The sequence below is a fragment of the Triticum aestivum genome, chromosome 5A (genome assembly GCF_018294505.1).
Source record: "Triticum aestivum cultivar Chinese Spring chromosome 5A, IWGSC CS RefSeq v2.1, whole genome shotgun sequence".
NCBI lineage: Eukaryota > Viridiplantae > Streptophyta > Magnoliopsida > Poales > Poaceae > Triticum > Triticum aestivum.
The window spans coordinates 598,167,763-598,186,859 of NC_057806.1; the positions used below are offsets into that span (position 1 = coordinate 598,167,763).

General features: G+C 43.3%; 1 protein-coding gene across 1 annotated transcript; it reads right to left on the reverse strand.

The window, feature by feature from the left end:
• Positions 1-13,848: 13,848 nt before the first annotated feature.
• Positions 13,849-18,186, reverse strand: LOC123105154 (uncharacterized). The gene is made up of 12 exons (XM_044527158.1): positions 17,790-18,186; positions 17,533-17,638; positions 17,359-17,431; positions 17,183-17,266; positions 16,645-16,764; positions 16,106-16,561; positions 15,478-15,881; positions 15,279-15,378; positions 15,122-15,181; positions 14,925-15,011; positions 14,650-14,787; positions 13,849-14,318 (listed from the first exon to the last, which is right to left on the reverse strand). The coding sequence occupies exons 2-12, from the start codon at positions 17,616-17,618 to the stop codon at positions 13,998-14,000; spliced, it is 1,929 nt and encodes a 642-aa protein (XP_044383093.1). The 5' UTR covers positions 17,619-17,638; positions 17,790-18,186; the 3' UTR covers positions 13,849-13,997.
• Positions 18,187-19,097: the final 911 nt, after the last annotated feature.

A 19,097-nucleotide genomic window follows, 5' to 3' on the forward strand; every position in this document is an offset into this window, starting at 1 on the left:
GTTCCCCACTCCCATCCCATCTGTCCACCCATTCGTACACCAAGGCTGGGAAAACCCCCGAAGCCCCACACCCTCCTCCGTACGCCACCCAGCTGGAGGCTCTTCCCCGACGATGTCGTCCACAGCAACACCTCGATGTCCCTCATCCACCGTACCGGATGAGGATCCGTCGTTGATCTGGTCGTCCCGCCGGTTCAGCCACCCCGTCCTCCACCTCCAAGGAGCTGCTCCGATGTTCCCCTCATCTTTCGCGCCACCTCCATTCCCACACCGCCGTCTTCACCTACACCACCGGAAGAGCATCATCGTCACCGTTTCCTCGGATGAAGTTGCGGCCTAATCGGCGCCACCAAAGAGGTTGTACACTAATCGCCGCATTTTCTTGTTGATTCGATCTCACGGTGCTGCCGGCGCTCGGTCCCGAGCTGACATGGCGCGGCTCCATCCACGGCGGCATCGCCGGCCACTTCCTCCACGACGTCTCTCCCTCGGCGGTGACGTCCACATCAGTAGGAGCTGCTGCTGCTTTAGCTCTCGCTCGCGCTGCTGCTCTGCTCTTGCTCTCGGTCCCCTGTCTTTGTCTGCTCTTGCTCTTGCTCTTGCTCACGCTCTTGCTCTTGCTTGTGATGCTGCTCCGATTTAGCTACACTTCAGTCGACTGAATCGACTTTTGGGTCAGTCGATTTTCAGGGGGTGGGGGGCTCGCCGGAGTTAAGGAAGAACCAGCCACAGGGGGGAGGGGCTCCCCGGAGAGGTACCCCACTATCTATCTTAGGGTTCAGGGTGGGGGCGGTGGCGTGGGGATCACCGAAGAAAAAGCTCGGCATGGGGGGGCCTAGAGGGATGGTCGGGGCGGCGGCGGACCGGCGGTGGGGAGTGTTTTCGGGGCGGGCGGGGCGGCGCACCGCCGGCCGTGGGTGGCGGGGGGCGGCTGTTTGGCTGGTGGTGGCTGGCAGCTCAGGGGGGTGGAGGTCGAAGATGAACTGCAGGCCCTTGATTTCATATCCAACGGCTGCAAAATCGACTGACCAGAGATGAAAAAGTCAGTCGACTGACGTGTAGCCTCACCTCTAGTGCGTTCAGTTTTGACAGTAAAATTCAGTTTCGACAACAAAATTCTGTTTCGACAGTTAAGTTCAGTTTCGACAATTAAATTCAGTTTCGACAGTTAAGTTCAGAGATGAGCGGCTGATGTATTTTACATCTAGCACTTTGTGGTTATGTATTTTACGTCATCTATTGGAGATGCTATTAGAATTCCACTAAGGTTAACATTGTCTCTCTTGTCCTGCTTCAGCCTCGGCGTCGTACAACTCATCGGAGCTGCTCCAACAACGAAACCCTCCATCACAACGGAGCAGTAGCTCGGGCTCCATCTCCAGACGCCTAAGATCTTCTTCCCCTCCTCCGATAGCCAAGTCAGTCGGAGCATCCTCACGGCCAACCCAATCATGCTGAGATCGACATGGCTTCGCCAAAGAGGTTGTACACTTGTTGCATCTCTTTTTTACTCTACATGTTATATATATTGTCCAATGAGCACACGGAGTAACGGGAAATATGATTATTTTATCCTACTATATGACAAGCAGTGAGGTACCACGCAACTTAGCTATCCGTGATGGACTCTCTTGAACGCCATCATTATTTATCTCGCGCGTTTGAGTTGTGCATTTGTCGATGGCCCTGGGAGCTGAGCTAGTAGGGGCAGTGGCCTGGGTCCAAAGTAATAGAAGTAGCACAAAAACATTTTTGTAGTGTAGGATTTTCCTTGCTCAAGCCTGCCTACTAGAATCGCCAATGCTTGAAAGGAAAAGTGAGTGAAAAACATAGGAATTGGAAAGTTTCCTATGGTACTACTTTTCATGAATTTGGTGCAAAGGAATGGAGCAAAGAAAAACTGTAGGATTTATTCCTTTGGTGTCTCCTTGAAAGAAAAACCATAGGAATTTTAATTTCCACTTGTCCTCCTTTCCAAATTTCTATTCATGAAGCACAAGACTAAGAGATAGTAGCATAATAGCATTATAACCGTACATTTTCTTATGGTTTGACTTAATCTCACCATGCTTCTTTGCATCCTGTGTTCTTCCAATTCTTGTGAACCAAACACCCAGATTGGCAGAAATCCTCTGTTTTTAAATTCTTTGTTTTGCACGTGCATTCATATCCTATTCCTGTCTATTTCCTATCCATGCATTGTTAGAATCCTCAAATTCAAACAAGCCCTTACACAATTACTTCTGTTACAGATATGTGTCAAAGAAAACCTTGTGTGGTTTGTCCTGCTCCTGCGGTGCTGTGTTCCACCCCAGCTCAGCTGCTCCAACGACGGAAGGGTTCACCACAGCAGGGATCTGCTCTCCAAACTGTCTTTCGCTGCCTCGGATCTTCTTCCCCGCCGCCGGCAGCCACGACAACTGCATTACCATCATCAACTGAGCAGATGACCTTGAGGGCTACACGTGTCCGCAAGAGAGGTCGCACTCTTCCGTGTCTGCTTAGGTTATGCATCGCTTAATATGATGACATGCTACTTTATCATCGTGTTCACCTATTAGACTCCGAGTCACGTCCAAACTTATGCTGAAACTTGAGTTTTTAAATGGTTGTGGGGTACATATTGGGGTAGCAATCTGTACTATCTGTCTACTATCTGGTTAATCTTGGGTGTCTACTATGAGTTTCATGTTGGGTGCAAACAAACCTTAAAGGAGCCATTATCTGTATTTTTTAACTAAAGCTATTATATGCCTGCTATCATTGGTTTTGGGTCTATCCGCAGTTTGCTACCATCACCCTGGATTTGTGCATGCACTCCTTACACAATCTCACTATGTTTTATTCCTATGCATGTTAGTTATTGTACACAATGGAACTGAACATGTAGAGCAAAAGAGACGAGCCTTGTGTGGCAATAAAATTTCATGCAGACGTCGCTCCATGGTGGGCACAAAGGCAGCCCCCCCCCTCCACCCATTTCGGATCGTAGTCAAGAGGAAGATAACTGTTTTGAGGGGGATTCAGAAGTAGAAGACCACTCCTATTTACCCCATGAGGTCTTCGCTCTAACTTGGCATGTTGATGTTGGTAATATCATGCATATGGTTCATTGCATTGCTTACTGTATACATCAAAGATGGCATCTGCTTAGTTTAGACATGCTTTGTGTCAATGCCATCTGTTTAGTTTCTTTATCGTATATGTGAATCATGCAATGCCATCTTGTTTATCCAGGCATCATATATGTGAATTTTGCAATGCCACCCTGGTTAGCCAGTCATATTATATGTGAATTATATCATGACATCATTTTTTATTACGTGTTAAATTTGTCAACAATTTTAGTACATTCAATTACTCTTCCTGTGCATCATCCATTCGGCACCGGTCATGGAAAAATCTGGAGTGGAAACAAGGTCTTCAGAGCAGACAATGCTATCTGATGAAGCGCATGTCTTGCTGGTTATAGATAGCTCCTCAAAGGAGGATTCAGAGACAGATGACCAGTCCTACCCCCCCCCCCCCGAGGTGCATGCTCTAACTTGGCAGGGTTATATTGCTCATATCGTGCGTATGGTATCTTGCATTGCTATGTCATTTGGTTAGTTTAGACATGCTTTGTGTGAATGCCACATGTTTAGTGTCTAATTACGATATATGTGAATTATGCAATGCCATCTTGTTCCAAGACATTATATATGTGAATTATGCAATGCTATCTTGTTGCAAGGCATTATATATGTGAATTATGCAATGTCATACTGTTTAGCCAAGCGTCATATATGTGAATTATAGCATGATGTCCTTTTTTTGTATTTCTCATTGCTTTTGTCGACAATGTTTGTATATTCAATTGCTCTTCCCGTGCATCAGCCATTTGAATTGGTGATGGAGAAATCTGGAGTGAAAATAAGGTCTTCAGAGCAGACAATGCTACCTGCTGAAGCAGATATCTTGCTAGTTACAGATAGCTCTTCAGAGGAGGATTCAGAGGCATATGACCATTCCTATTATCCCCATGAGGTGTATGCTCAAACTTGGCAGGGTTATATTACTCATATCATGCATATGTTGTATTGCAATGCTTAGTTTTTACATCATATACACGATATTGAATGCCATCTCCTTAGTTGACACATCATATATGCGATTGCCCTCTGCTCACTTCCTCGGTATATAAATCATATATTTGAATTATATCATGCCATGATGTTTACATAGACAGCATGTATCTGAATTATGGCATGCCAACCCATTTTCTAAAGACATAATATAGTTATATCATCTCATCCTGTTTACATAGTCATCATATTTTGAATTATGTCATTCTATCTGTGAATTATATCATGCCATCATGTTTCCATCGACGGCATGTTTGTGATTTATGGCATGCCAACCACTTCAATAGACATATCGTATAGTTATATCATGTCATCCTGTTTACATAGTCATCATATTTTGAAGTATGTCATTCTATCCTGTTTAGTTAGCCATCATACATGTGAAATTGTGGCATGCTATCCTGTTTAATTAGCCATCATATATGTGAAATTATGTCCTGCTATTCTGTTTGGTTAGACCACATAAATGTGAATTATTTCATGCCTTGTTTTCTTTCCTACTATCCATTGCACCTGTCTATCTTACAATATATGTACATTCAATTACTTTTCTTGTTTATCAGCCATTTCAATTGGAGGGGGTGATGGCGGTATCTGTGGGAGTAAAAACACGGTCTTCAGAAAAGATCATGCTACTTGTCGATGGAGATAGAACCACAGTTGTACTTGCCCAAGAACTAGCCCCACCACACATAACCCAGACTCACACAGATTGTACCCCTACCCAGTTGGACAGAGAACCAGCTACACCCCTTCTAAACCCAATCCCAGTAGATAGTAACCCAGTTCCCGTTGACATAGCACCGTCTCCCACCACATAGCACCCAAACACGAGCAGTTAGTAAGGCAACTGCAGTGCCCAAAGCACGAGGACCACCACTCCGAACCCCAAGTCAACGCTTAAAGCAGAAGAAGAATTGTTCTCAGGTCAGGTTCCATAGCTATGGTTCATACTACTTTGCTCTTGCATCACTGTATTTACTCATACCAACTAATTTCAAATTTGAAGGATGCAATTGAAACTCCAATGGCGCAACAGGTATGTTTTAAACCTGTTTCTTTAACGTGTTTGCTGTTGTAACTTGCTCTATGTTGATTTCAGTTTCAATTGAATAAATAGTTATGTTCTCATGCCATGCACATTACAAGTGTTGTTATTGCTGTGTAGTTTCCCACACTTATATTTTGTCTAAGCTGCTTTGTCTTAAATAGATATGATTCGAACTATATCTATCTTGATTTGGCAACATAAACTAGAATGATATAGACCATACAGTGACCATACTACATAGATATATGTTTGTTTCATGTTGTTATCCTGTCTGCCTTACTACTGAACTGGTTTACCAAAATGAGTTTCATATGCAACATTGTAAACTTGTGATGTGTTTGTTTGTTTCTCTTTTAGAACGCGGATAAAATATTGGAGAAGAGTACCCCGTTATGCAATGGTAAAGGAAGTAATGCAGATAAGGTTCAAGATAGTGAGACATCCCTGTTGGTCTCCAAGAAAGCTGATAAAAACTATATTGAAGACACTGAGGCAACCCCAAAGTCATGTCTTGATGTAGTGTTCGAGTTACTGGCTACTACTGTTGGCACCAGCTCTTCGAACTTGCTGCCTGAATCAGTTCGGCTTCTTGAGTCTCAACTTCAAGTTGAAAGACATCGATCAGATGTTATGCGACAGGAAGCCGAAGGACTGAGGAAGTCCCTGCAGAATTCAGATGCATACTTTCTGGTGTAACAGCGAGTGCTGGAGGATTTAAGCACCAAACAAGAGAAAGTTAATAAGCTTGCTAAGCATCTTGCCAGCATTATGGGTACCCAGGATATTGTTTCTTGAGCTCTTCTGAAGTGGTTTCAGTTCTGGACTTGTTTTGCTGCGGCGTTTATATGCTGCTTTGTTCCCTATATTTGCACTGGTGGCGAACTTTGATGTCCAGTGGATGTAATATGTGTAATAGCCGTGATAGCCTAGCGTAAGTTGCTTGCTAATTTATTTCCTTATTGTCTTGTTTATTTGTTTTCTTGTAGTCAGTGCATTTCTTTTTCCGCGGTTTGCTAGTGACCGCAATAACCTATTTTTAAGAACTAGGCCACAATAACCATGGGCTACATATTTATTGTAGTTAACATGGGCCTCCTACGGGCCGTAGAAACATTGGGCCTTCTACGGGCCATAGACACAATGGGCCTTCTACGGGTCGTATCATCAATGGGCCTTCTCTGGGCCGTATGATCGGTTGGCCAAATATGGGCCAATAACAGACCACATTATGGTCGTAAATGGGCTAGAGTTGAAATCGTCCGTTCATGGGCCGACCATAACAGGGCGTCGTTAATCGGCCGTATTTGATGACGCTATGAAAATGGCCCAACGTATTAACGGGCCACAAACGGGCCGACTGTAACCATGGGCTGAATTTGGCCCACAAGCAGAAAATGACAGTAACAGGCCGTAAGTAAATGAATGCTGGAAATGAGCCCAAGAATAAATGGGCCCTGAGAAGGCCGAAAGATAACATAGCCTAGAAACGGCCCAACGGAATAATGGGCCGTTAATGGGTATAAAGTGATACACTGTTCATTACGGGCCAGTTTCACCATGTGCCATTAATGGGCCGCGAGTTACTAAGGGTCTCATATGGGCCGAAAGACGTCATGGGCCGGAAGTTAAAATGGGCTGGAATTATATTGGATGGCCCAGATGACACTACTGGGCCTAATTCGGATAGGCCATAAACGGGGCCTGGGTTTAGCGGGCTGTAAATGGGCTATATACGAACAGGCCGTTAACAGGCTTGCCGTGGGCCAGCCCGCCACCTTTGACCAAGTCAAACGGGCCGACCTTTTCACATGAATGGGCCTCTGTTGGGCCGTGCCACGTGTCGACGTATCATAGGCGCTTTGGGTCCAATGAGTGGATGACATCTGTCCCAACGGTGAGCTAACACGTGTTTCCTCCAGCCAATGATGATTTTACACGTAGAAAATCCCCATTGGTCAGGGCTGTTAACGGGTTATCGGATCCAAAACCGGACCCGATAGCTTAACGGCGTTCCGTTACGGTGAATGCCATGTGTCGGTCACCCTTGACGAAAGCACTTCTATGACGCGCGGTTTATCGTCATGGAAGTGGACACTTCCGTGATGATAATTTTGGTAATGTCATGGAACACTTCTACGACAGCACAAGTATGACTATCTTGATTCTGTCATAAATTTTTCATAGATGTACATGCATGACAAAAAACGTGACCTACTGTGACAAACACGTATCATCACGGAAGTGTATTTTTTTGTAGTGTTGTCAAGGGGATTGTCAAGCCCCTTGTCTTGCTAGTTACAAGATTAAAAGCAAATAAATAGGTAGTGATACGACAAAAGTAAAGGTAAAGAGTCGAGAGAGATTTTGTAATAGTTTGTATTGATGGAAGAATAGACTCGGGGGTTGTAACCCACAAGTATAGCGGATTTCGACAGTCTTCGAGGGTAGTATTTCACCAAATTTATTGATCCGACACAAAGGGAGCCAAAGAATATTTATAAGCTTTAACAGTTGAGTTGTCAATTCAACCACGCCTGAGAAGTTGTTTCTCTGCAACAAAGTATTAGTAGTACAGTAGTAATGATAGTTTTGATGGTACAGTAATAGTAGCAATAGCAATAGTAATGGTAACACTAGTAGTTTTGTAGTAGTAGGAACAGTAGCAGCAGTAGTAGTAACTTAGCAAAGACAATATGAGCAAAGTGTAGGCATGGAATAGCGATGGATATTTGGATGGCATTCATCATGTAACAAGTCACAAATTAGAGCGATACACTCCCGTGGCAGCGGGGTCCTGATGGAAATATAAGGGTAATTAAGGCGCTTCTTTTAATAGAGAACCGGAACAAAGCATTAACACATAGTGAATACATGAAATCCTCGAATTACAGTGATCCCAGAAAGTATCCTGATACGTTTTGTAATGTATCTATAATTTATGAAGGATTCATTGTCATGTTTACAATAATTTTATATGGCTTTGGTGCATTTTTACGTTATTTTCATGGACTAATATATTAACCAAGTGTCCAGTGTCAATTGTTGTTTTCTGCATGTTTTTTATTTTACAGAATATTTGTACCAAACGAAATCCAAACGGAACAAAACGTTTTGACATTTTTTCTGCAAGGAAAGAGACCCACGAAACTTCGGAGGAGCACCTGAAGACTCACATGGGCTCCATAAGGCAGGGAAGTGGTTTTCCTTCGGGTTGTGGGTTTCGTCCTTTCTAGGTGGTTTTTCCTTGGGTTTTTGTTTGTTTCTTTCCTATATGTGTTAGCTCAAGTACTTTTGGTTTTTCCATGGTCATTTTATCCGTTTTATGCAGGTTCCTCCTATTTTTTTCCATTCATTTTTCCTTTTTCTTCTTCATTTTTATTTATACTAGCAAAAGAGCATGTACATTGCAATGGGGTATGCATGATCTAGTCACTGATACTTAACTACGTAGCAAACACTAGACTTCGAGCTCCCTCCTCTTGTGTCAGTCATGGATGTTGCTGAGTTGAGCCAGTGTGACATAATAAGGTGGTGACTTAAAACTGTCATCTTCTTGAGAAGTGGGAGGATGACTCCTGCTCGTGGCTAGAATTTCCTCCTTTTAATACGTCCATATATACATGTTAAATTGTTAATGTCAATAATCTCACGCTTGCAATGAATCAGTATATAATTGCATATATCATGAATAGTCTAGAGGTTTGGAGGGATTCTAGAATAATCAGTTTTCCTAGAGAAGGAGAAACCTCTAGACTATTCGTGTTTTGGCGGTTGGTTGTGCACAATATGTCTCAGTCTCAATCTCAACCTTAGATTTCAGATCGGACGATACATATAGCCTGAAGGCAGGCACACCAGCATCACCAACTCGCATTTCTATAGGAGTAGAGATTTTCAATTTTATATTCTTGAACAAATAAAAAATAAATGAATACTTTTAAAATTCATGTTTTCTTCTAGACAAGAGAGAGAAATCAAAATATAAGAACATTTTTTAAATCTATGATTTTTTTCTAACATTATTTATATTTGAGAATAATTTTCAAAATATATGAACAAGTTTTAAATTTGACAGCATGTTTTGTAAACACAAACATTTCTGTAAATCAAAAACTTTTTTTGAAAAAACAAGAACATTTTTAATTTGAAAATGTTTTTTAAAATTCACAATTTTCAATTTGTGACTATATTTCATTTTTTAAAAGCAAAAATTTAATGACTTAAAATATATTAAAAATTTATTATGGTATGTAATTTTTATATTACAAAATTCAGTAGCAGGTTTTCTTGTTGAAAAATCAAAAGGAAAAAAACCTAATGGAAGAAAATCGCATCGGCAGTATAATGTCTCCAACGGGCAAACAAGTGAGAGCCCTCAATGCGCTTGCTCGACTGTTTGATGCAGTGAACCCAAAATCACTAATTAAGGTGTACTTCTTTTAAAGATCATTTCCACTTTTTCAGGTTGTGACAAGTGGCACACTGCAAGTGCGCTACTTGTCGCAACTTGGAAGTTTTCTCTTTTTTCATACATTCGTTTATTCAAAAAGTTTTAGGTCTTAAACCGTGCATCCAAATTTCGATCCGTTTTCATCATTAGATTTCTCGCGTTGAGATTTTTAAAACTAGACCCCATGTTGATATGTTTTGACGGATTATTTTAAAAAAACGGACAAAAAAGGCACGACTGTGCCTCTCGCGGAAACAAAACCATGCCTCGCGGAAGAAAAAAACACAGAAAACGTGTTTTTTCCTTTTCAAAAGAGGCACGGCCGTGTCTCTTGCGGAAGTAAAACCGTGCCTCTCACGGAAAGAAAAAATGTAATAGAAAACGTGTTTTTTCCGCTTCCAAGAGGTACAGCCGTGACTCTCGCGAAAGCAAAACCGTGCCTCTTGTAGAATTAAAATCGTGCCTCTCACGAAAGGAAAAAACAGAAAACACATTTTTTGTGTTTCTGAGAGGCACGGCCGTGCCTCTCGTGAAAGCACAACCGTGCCTCTCACGAAAGCAAAAACCCTACCTCTCGTGAAAAAAAAATTAGAAAATGTGTTTTTTTTGTTTCTGAGAGATACGGCTGTGACTCTCGTGAAAGCAATACCGTGGCTCTTGTAGAAAGGAAAAACATGTTTTTTCGCATAAACAAAAAATTTCAAAATCTTGGCCCAACGAACCTCGAACATGAGCTACCTGGTTTTCCTACAGGTTGTGCGCGACATCTATGTGTGCGCCCATAACGATTCCTAATTTGAATCGCTTACAGGCGACCACACTAGCGGGTTAGCAGTTGCTAGGTTCACTCGACCGGTTTCTTTCTCTTTTTTTTTTCTTTTATATGCTTTCTTTCTCTATGCTTTTGTTTTCCATGGATTTTTTTTTGGATTTTTCTTTTTCTCATAGGTTTTATTGTTTTATTTATTCATCTTTTTACTTTTGGTTTTTGGTTTTCTTCTCTCTCTCTCTCTCTCTCTCTCTCTCTCTCTCTCTCTCTCTTTGGTTTTCTTTTGTTTCTTTTCTCAAATGTTATCTCTTTTGCTTCTTTTCAACATATATCTCCATTTTCCCATTACAGAATGTACAATCTTAGAGCACATGTGAAACATTTTCCGACACATGTTCGACATTTTTCAAGCATAGATGATGTACAATTTGTTAAAGCACATATTTCAAACACTTTTTAGAATACATGCTAACATTTTTTCAAATACAATGTGTACATTTTGAAATGCCAGTAAACATTTTGAACTACGCATTTTTTTAAGCGTATATTTTTTTAATTTCATGGACATTTTACTGAAAGAAACAGATATTTATTGAAAATGTCACAACACACTTTTAATGGAAATAAACATGTTTTAAACTAAGAAAACTTTATTTTCATTAGTACATAACATTTTTTAAATGTCTAAAACTTTTTCTGAAACACGGGAATATTTCCATAAAATGTGACGTACATTTGTTTAATGCATGAAACATTTATTATACATTACAAAAACAATTTTATAAATTGATCACCTCTTAGAAAGAATTATACTCAGCTTTTGTAATCCGGGAGCAATTTTTCATTGTCATGTACATTTTTTTTTAAAGTTATCATCATTTTGAAACTTGAGCTAAAAAGTTTAATACTATGTTAACATTTTTCCAATTCTTATTTTCAATCTCGTCAGTAAAATTTGAGTTTTCAAAAAAAATGATTTAATTTAATATATAAATAAAAGCAACAAAAGGATAAAAAAGAGGGGAAAATGTGGGTTACGTCGGCAGGACGAGCCGAGGCCTACTGGGCTGGCCCACCCCAAAAAATGGGCGGCACATAGCGGCACCACAGGTTGCGGATTTCTGCCGGCAATGGCACACGATCATCCCTCGTGCATTCGGGTGTGGTTCGAAGACCAGCAGCAGGGGACAACACGATTGTCGGCTATCGGTTTTTCATCGGGGTAGTCTGTGTTTCTATTTTATCTCAATTTATTTCTTGTTGTTTTTTCTTATTAGTTTTAGTTTTTCCTGTTTTTTCATCTACTTTTCTTTGTACACTTTTCAAAATAACACAATTTAAGACAATTAACATGAGTATTCTGTACGCATCGTGAATACTTTTGATAAGTGTGGCAGTATTTTTTAAAAAAAATCTAGAAATCATTGACACTTACTAATATTATACCAATGTTTTTTAAGTATTGGTAAAAAATGAAATGAATATTCTAAAAACACATGAACAACTAAAATACGTGATCTATATGAAAATTATCTTGAAAAACAGTTAAATGCTTGGTAAAAATCTTAAAGACACAATCACTTTTACAAATAAGAACAATTTTTAATCAATAAACATTTCCTAGGAAATTTGCGGGTTTTAATTTGCATGAATTTGTTGCTGGACCCACATGCATGTGAGTAGTTACGCAAGAGAATCCATGCATGTGAGCAGTGGCGGAGCCAGGAATATTTTTTAGGTGTGGCAGAGTTTGTGAGGGGAAAAAACAATGTAGTAACATATAACTATGTGACGTTCCTGCTTGCTGCCTTTCTTGACGGTGATCGCTGCCATGCCCACCACGCTGACTAAAGATCGCGTGGTTGCTCTGTAATCGCTGCCTCTGTTGCATGCCATAGGGGTTAACCGACTAGGGGTCGGTCGGTCGGTCGGTAGTAGGGACAAATATCACAACAAGACATACATTGTCATGAGTTTGGAGGAGTAGCCGTTGCTCCTAGTTGTATATTGTAATACCTCAGACGATTTGAGTTCGATTAGATCTAGTTTCTTCACCGGAGAGACGGAAAGCGGTGAGGCTCTGGGTTTCGCGGAGTTGGCACTGCTCATCACACAGCTAGAGACAAGCTTGAGGGGCGGCTGCAAGGCGATTCCTGATCAACCGTGCTTGAACGAAACAGCTCGTGTATCTCCAATCAACTAGTACATTTTTTAGCATGTCCAATTACCTGGAGTACATGTGAATTGATTTGCAATTGACTGCCAATGGTGTCCTCGTTTAGAACATGGGCTTGTGGGTCATTGACTTATGTGATGCAAGTCACCTATATTGCTTAATTCTCTCCTTCAGCGGCAGTTAGGCCTATAATGAGGCAGAAACACGTAGGTAACAATACAACTACCTGGCGAAATACATTCGAGGCCATGAGTTGCCTGCCCCTACGAGTATTCATCCTCCAAATTGACGAAACTGACCAAAAATCCATTGACTCAGCTCAAAGCTTCATACATACAGTATATATATGCAATACTTTTGCCAAATTTTAGGTATGGCGGCTGCCAAACCTCGCCATATAGCTGGATCCGCCCCTGCATGTGAGAATCCCGAGCTGCTCGAGCCACGCTTCCTACCAACCATACAAGAGCGCCTCTGGATTGAAGAATTTTTGTTAGAAATTTTTTAGGATCTGAATCTTACGGGGGAAAAATCTGTGAAAGCCATTTGGGTCATAGGGTTGGGGTCCCAAATTAATATGTAACCCGTTCCTATGCCCCTCGTTCCATAGGAATTCTAATAACATGATCCCAATCATTTTTGTTCTTTTTCTTTTGAGAAGTCCAATACCTCTTCACTTTACCGCTTTACTTTTTCTTGTAAATCTTTTAAAATTTCTATGCCTCTTTGCTATGCACTATCCAAAGGCAATCATTATAGGATTCCTGTGTTTTAAAATCAGATGGGATTTCATGAGATGTTGATGTGAGCTGTACAAAAAAATTATTAAAATCATGTACTTTTATAGTGAATGGCACATGTGCTATAAATACATGATTTTATTATTTTTGTGCACCTCGCGAAAAAATTCTCCATGAACTTTACAATAAGTAGCAGTATACATCTATAGGTATGTGTGTATTTGTTTTTAGAATTTTCTGTGACCTAACAATTAGATTTTTTGAATCTTTTAAAACTGAGCTTCATCGAGCCCGGGAGTCAAACACAATTTCCGCAAATCAAATCAAAGCATATTAACAACTGGAGACCAGTATGCCACACCATCTACAAGCAATGGATTATTTGTACAAACTCCTTTTGATTATCTGCTAAAAGCTCAGCAGTTCCAGAGAAGAATGCCGAGAAGAATAAATCAGACTCGCTCCAGAACCTTAATGAGCCGGCCCATGAAACAAAAGTACTATGATGCAAGAGCGCGTGGCAAATAAGGTAAACATGTTTGCTTCTCAATTTCTTCCCCTATTTTTCTTTCATCTACACAAAAATTTACACCGCCAACCAAAATGCACGACTCGCCACTGGACCTAATAAACCTATCATACACCATATACTTGGTCAGTCCATCTCACAAGGTCAGCAGCACAAGGTCAGCTCAGGTGAGGAAACGCGAGGTCCCTGGCGATCAGGTACCGGAAGTTGAGGTTGTAAGGCACCCACTCGATGATCTTGCTCGACCGGCTGCCCTGCTGCTGGCACCTCTGCATCGCCATCCTCAGGCTCTCCGGGAGGTACCGCTGGACCATGTCGACGAGGCCCTGCGACGAGAGCTTGACGTCCTTGGCGTACGCCTCCACGAGCTTCGGCAGCAGTATCTTCTGCTCCCTCCACACGCCGACCGTTGCCCGGATGAACTCCCCCTTGGCGGCCTCCAGCTGCTGGAACAGCCTCTTTGGGGTGTACACCCTCACCTGCAAAAAAGAGGTGTAAAGGGGCTTGTTTGGCACCGCTGGTAATTATGCTCGCAGTACTTTGATGAAAGATTCCCAACATGATGAATGATTCCTATCAAGATTCCTAATCAACAAAAGGTTTTCATTTCATAATCATGTTTTGACAATGTTGTGTCAGGCTATCATATCATTTCCTCAGGACACGTGCACCTTTTTCATACCAAATCTTTGCATGCTTAAAGACTAGCCAAGAACCACATGAGTATGGATTGGAGAAAAGGCGGCATTTGCTTCGTTACAAGCGATTAGGGCAACAATGACAGTGATTAGCGCGTGCATAGTCGCTTACCGCGGGATCAGAATGGCTGCCGGAGCAAAGCGCAAAGCGTAAAAGAGGCTCCGATTGCGCAACAGCAAAGGCTTGCCACTCATGCCCTGCTTTGCTCGCTTTGCTTTTCATCCTTGGGTAAAGCAAAGTACGTAGCCACTGCATTAAAAGGATCAAACAGATGGAATTAGCATGCCTGCGACGTGCCCGTAATCAGTACAGTGCTCATAATCAGTACAGTGCAAACATTTACGCCTTTAACGGGTTTTCGACACTATCATGCTTGCTATACATACCTGTCCGGGACAATGTGTGTTGCATCCAAGAACCAGGTTCTGGATCAGAGCTACATTGATGTTGCGTCCCGCGATTTTGCAGACGGCCTGTGGTGAATGAAACATTATGTCAGGGAAAGAAGAAACTTCATCTGAATAAGTACATCTTATTGCAGGAACATTTCATTGATTCTGCGGCAGAGATGTATCCTCTTTACCTTAACAAGTATTGATGACTTCTTCAGATTGTTCTGTGGGACGCCGTACCTGAGATAAGCCTGCGAAAGTAGTTCAACGAGACCCCATCAATAAAAAGTTAAGACATGGTATCAAGAATTAGAAGTGAACTTCTTGGGCCAGGGAGAGAAGCACTACATGCATCAGCAGTGCGTTGTGTATGTTGACCCAAAACGCGATCTTCTCTTCGTTTGTCATCCTTCTCAGATCAACGGTTTCCAACCGGTACAGTATCAACCTGAAATATCAATGTAGACGACCGAATCAGTAACAATGGAAAGACGAAAGATACATTCACAATCACATTCACCGGAGAATAAGGATGAGATTAGCTCACTTGTAAGTCTGGAGAAGATCCTCAACATCTCTTAGCCTGCGATTATCGCGGCAAATGGCTGGAATCTCAACCATTGTGTTGTATGGCCCACTGAACTCCTTCAACCCCTCGACATGGAACGGGTTTATCAACCGGGAGTCCAGCGTCGTCTCTCGCTTGTAATTGGGGCTCCACATGTCCCCCACATACTGTGGAGAAATTGCGCTTGTTGAAGAGAACGATGATGTCGGAGAAGACGAGGAGCCGTGGTGAACCAACGGAGGATCTGCGAGTTTGCAGTATACCCCAGCCATGCATCTCACCATCTCCTCGGAGAGGTTGTTTGGAGTCTCGGGGATGTGGTCAGCTACATTTGTGCCCAGATATTCTGCTAAGCTGATCACCCCGGCTGCAGCAGCATCTTCCTGCTCAACAAAATCATGAAAAGAAGCTTAGACCTGGAATCTTATACAGCTCCACAGAGCAGCTACATTTCAATCATTGAATCCCTGTCACTCTTCTTATGATCTACTAGTAACCAAACTGTAATATCATATTCTAACAGCTTTAGCAAGTTACTTTTACATTGTGTAACAGCATAACATGGACTAAAATTAGCATATCCATTTTTCATAGAGAAAACCATTACCTCCAAAAATGAGAAAGGCTGAGAGTGGCACGAGCGAAGGGCCCTGGCAAGACTCTCCTCCGACGGCGATATCCTGGACGAACAGATGCCACGGCACGACAACGCAGACTGGCAGCGGAGCGCATCGGAGTCATTCAGTCTATCCAAGCACGCCGAAGTAGAGCAGTCCATCAACGGATCATTCCACTTCTTACGGGGCGGCGGCGGTGGCGGGTAGCTGGACCGGAGCACAGCATCACCTCTGCTCTTGCAAGAGACCCTGGCACAGGGTGCCTCCCGGAGCTGCCCGGACCACCGCGCACTCACCGACGGCTTCAGCGCCTCCCGGCGATCCGGGGGAGACAATGCAGGCGCCTGCTGCTCGAACGCCTGCCGGTAGAGGGTGAGCAGGTACTGCTCCATGTTCTTGACCTCCAGCTCCAGCGTGGCGATCTCCCGGATCAGCTCGTTGGCGGCCTGTGGGATCGAGGTAATAAACTGATGAGCATTGCACAAAAGAGAGAAATTAACCGCAGTTCTTGGGTGAATGGGTGTCCTACCTTTGGCACTGGCATCTCGTGCAAGAGGTTGTTGACCGGGGCAGCGTCCGGCCCCATGGCTTTCTCCAGGGCGCCACGCACCACCTGCTGATCCTTGAGGTGCTTTTCTAGTTGAAGAATCTGCATCAGGCAATCACGTGAGTCTGCTGTACTAAAGGCAAAATTCATCAGCAAAGGCAGCGACCAGCAAGAAAAGCCTGGTGAGAGATTGGATAATTAGTAGAGAAACATTTTCTTAATCAGCCAAGAAACAGAAGAAGAAACATTTGTCAACCAAGTTCAGAGAGTATGTTCAGGAACTTCTCTCAACAAAAAATTCTACGCCATTTCATATTCTGGCAAAATCATCAAGGCTACCTACTGCCCAGCTAAAATTTAAAGAAAAAAGCGCCTAGCAAGCACGCGGATAAGACGGAAATGCAGCTTATTATCTGCATTAAACTATGAACTTTCCTAGTAAAAATATAAAAAACCTCAAAGGCGAGATGTCAACAGCAAATCTACGGAAAGTAGTAGAATTTTTACAGTGATTTAGTACCTCTTTTCTCAGGGAGCTTTGCGCCCCTCTCGCAGGCTGCACCTCCTTACTCAAATCGCTCTTCACCTTGGCCTTCACATCTTCCTGGTAAACAGAATCGAAACAGGGTCGCTCAAAATCAAAGAAACTGCAGCAAATACATTGTTGAAGCTGCACAGGAGGAGGAGAAATCTTACCGCTTGCTTAGGCTGGCCAAAAGTTTTGTCTGAAGCATAGAGCGCATCTTTGCTACACATCTTGTCAAGATCGCTGCCGTTCACAAGCCACAAGGAGGAGAATCTCGGTGTGAAAATTCTTCACAAGAAAACCAAAGAAGCTGGCAGAAAGCAAATCTTTCAGCGCAAACAAACCTGTTGGAACGCCTGTGCGAGCCGAAGGACTTGATTGCCTTGGCGAAGGCCCGGTGGCCCTTCTTCTCGTGCGCCTCCACCTCCATTGCTCGGCACCTCCCAAGAACTGCAACGAACGCAGGGACCAAACCAGCGTGAGCAGCAGCAAAACTACAAGCAGGCGGCGGGGGAAAAACTCTAGGGCACGGGAGACAAGGAGGAAGAAGAGGAGGAGGAGGAGGAGGAGGAGGAGAGACAAGAACAAAACAGAAACTTACTCGGCGTCGGCGGTCAGAGCTCCGGAGCAGGGAGGGAGGACAAGGAACCAACCCAGCAGCGGCAAACGAGGAGCTCCAAAGTGCAGTGTGGCTTCTTGCGAGGCGACAGTAAGCTCCAAATGATCTATGTATCCACCAGACCACCACCTCCTCTCTCTCGCTGTCCTCTCAGGTCAACAACTAAACAGCAGCCATTTTGGAGAGGGAAGAGGCGAGCAAGCAATTAGGCAGGCAAGGCCTCTGTTTCTCTCTCTCTCCCCAGCTGCTCTGCAAGAAGAACCCACCCACTGCCTGCCTTCACGTTTATATACTGGCAGCACACCCACCACCACCAATGGCTCACACACACCGGCGAGCGAAAAGGCCTCCCGTTGACTGTGACCCCTCGTGAAAATGCCACGCACAACTTTTCCCCTGCTTCCTTGTTGCCATGGATAAATACGTACTACCTCACCCCAGCTCACCGTCCACAGCACCTTTTCACCCAGGCCAGGAAAATCATATCATATCATTATCGTATCCCATCTCTCGCGGCCTCTTCGTTCTTGCTGCGTGCAAAACTGGGGAAAGGCGCAGCTTTTCATACTGCTGCTAACCATGCCAGCTCGGTTAGTAATTTGTGTGTTAGGCTTTCTGCTACAGTGATCCGCAACCGTGATCCGGTGACAGTGCTGCTGGGTTCTGAGACACGACACATGTGGGAGTAAGCTTTATGCATTAGACTATCCAGTGATAATCGCTGGCTGCTGCCTCCGCCGCCTAGTCCAGCCAACGCTTCTTGCTAATCTGACAAGAACACACCAGGTTTGATTAATCGTTGCTCGTACGATGCGTACCGAACTTGAGGGAGGGATTTCTGCGTCGCAACAGCTTGATGACGGGCGATGACTCGTGATGGGGACGCCGAAACGATAGGAGATAGGCCAAAACGCCACAGTGTGTCGTGTGTACTGGGCTGGGCGCGGTGTATGCGCTAGGGCTTGGAGGGTGGTGGTGGACGGTGTGTACCTTGGGAGTTGTTAATGGAGGAGCAGGTGTGCTGCTGACATTGCTCTTCAAATGATCAAATCTGCGTACGACTGATGGTCTTGATTCCCCCTGCAAATGGGTTTCAATGACAGTGATAGGGCAGCAAATGATACGAGAATATGAGGCCTGCAGTTTGACTGCGGTTTGACAGGCCGGCAAATCATATGATGGCATGAGTTTTGCAGCTTGCTACTACCATGTCAATGGTGGAAAGCAGGCATCTATTGGTAATGAAGTAGCTTAGCAACCTTCATCGGTCACTAGAAAATGTGTCATTTT

Coding starts and splice junctions, on each gene's coding strand:
- LOC123105154 (XM_044527158.1), bottom strand. CDS start 17,618: ATGGAGGTGGAGGCGCACGAGAAGAAGGGCCACCGGGCCTTCGCCAAG. Junction 15,379..15,477: donor GATCTTCTCCAGACTTACAA/GTGAGCTAATCT, acceptor TTGATATTTCAG/GTTGATACTGTACCGGTTGG. Junction 15,182..15,278: donor ACAACGCACTGCTGATGCAT/GTAGTGCTTCTC, acceptor CTACTTTCGCAG/GCTTATCTCAGGTACGGCGT.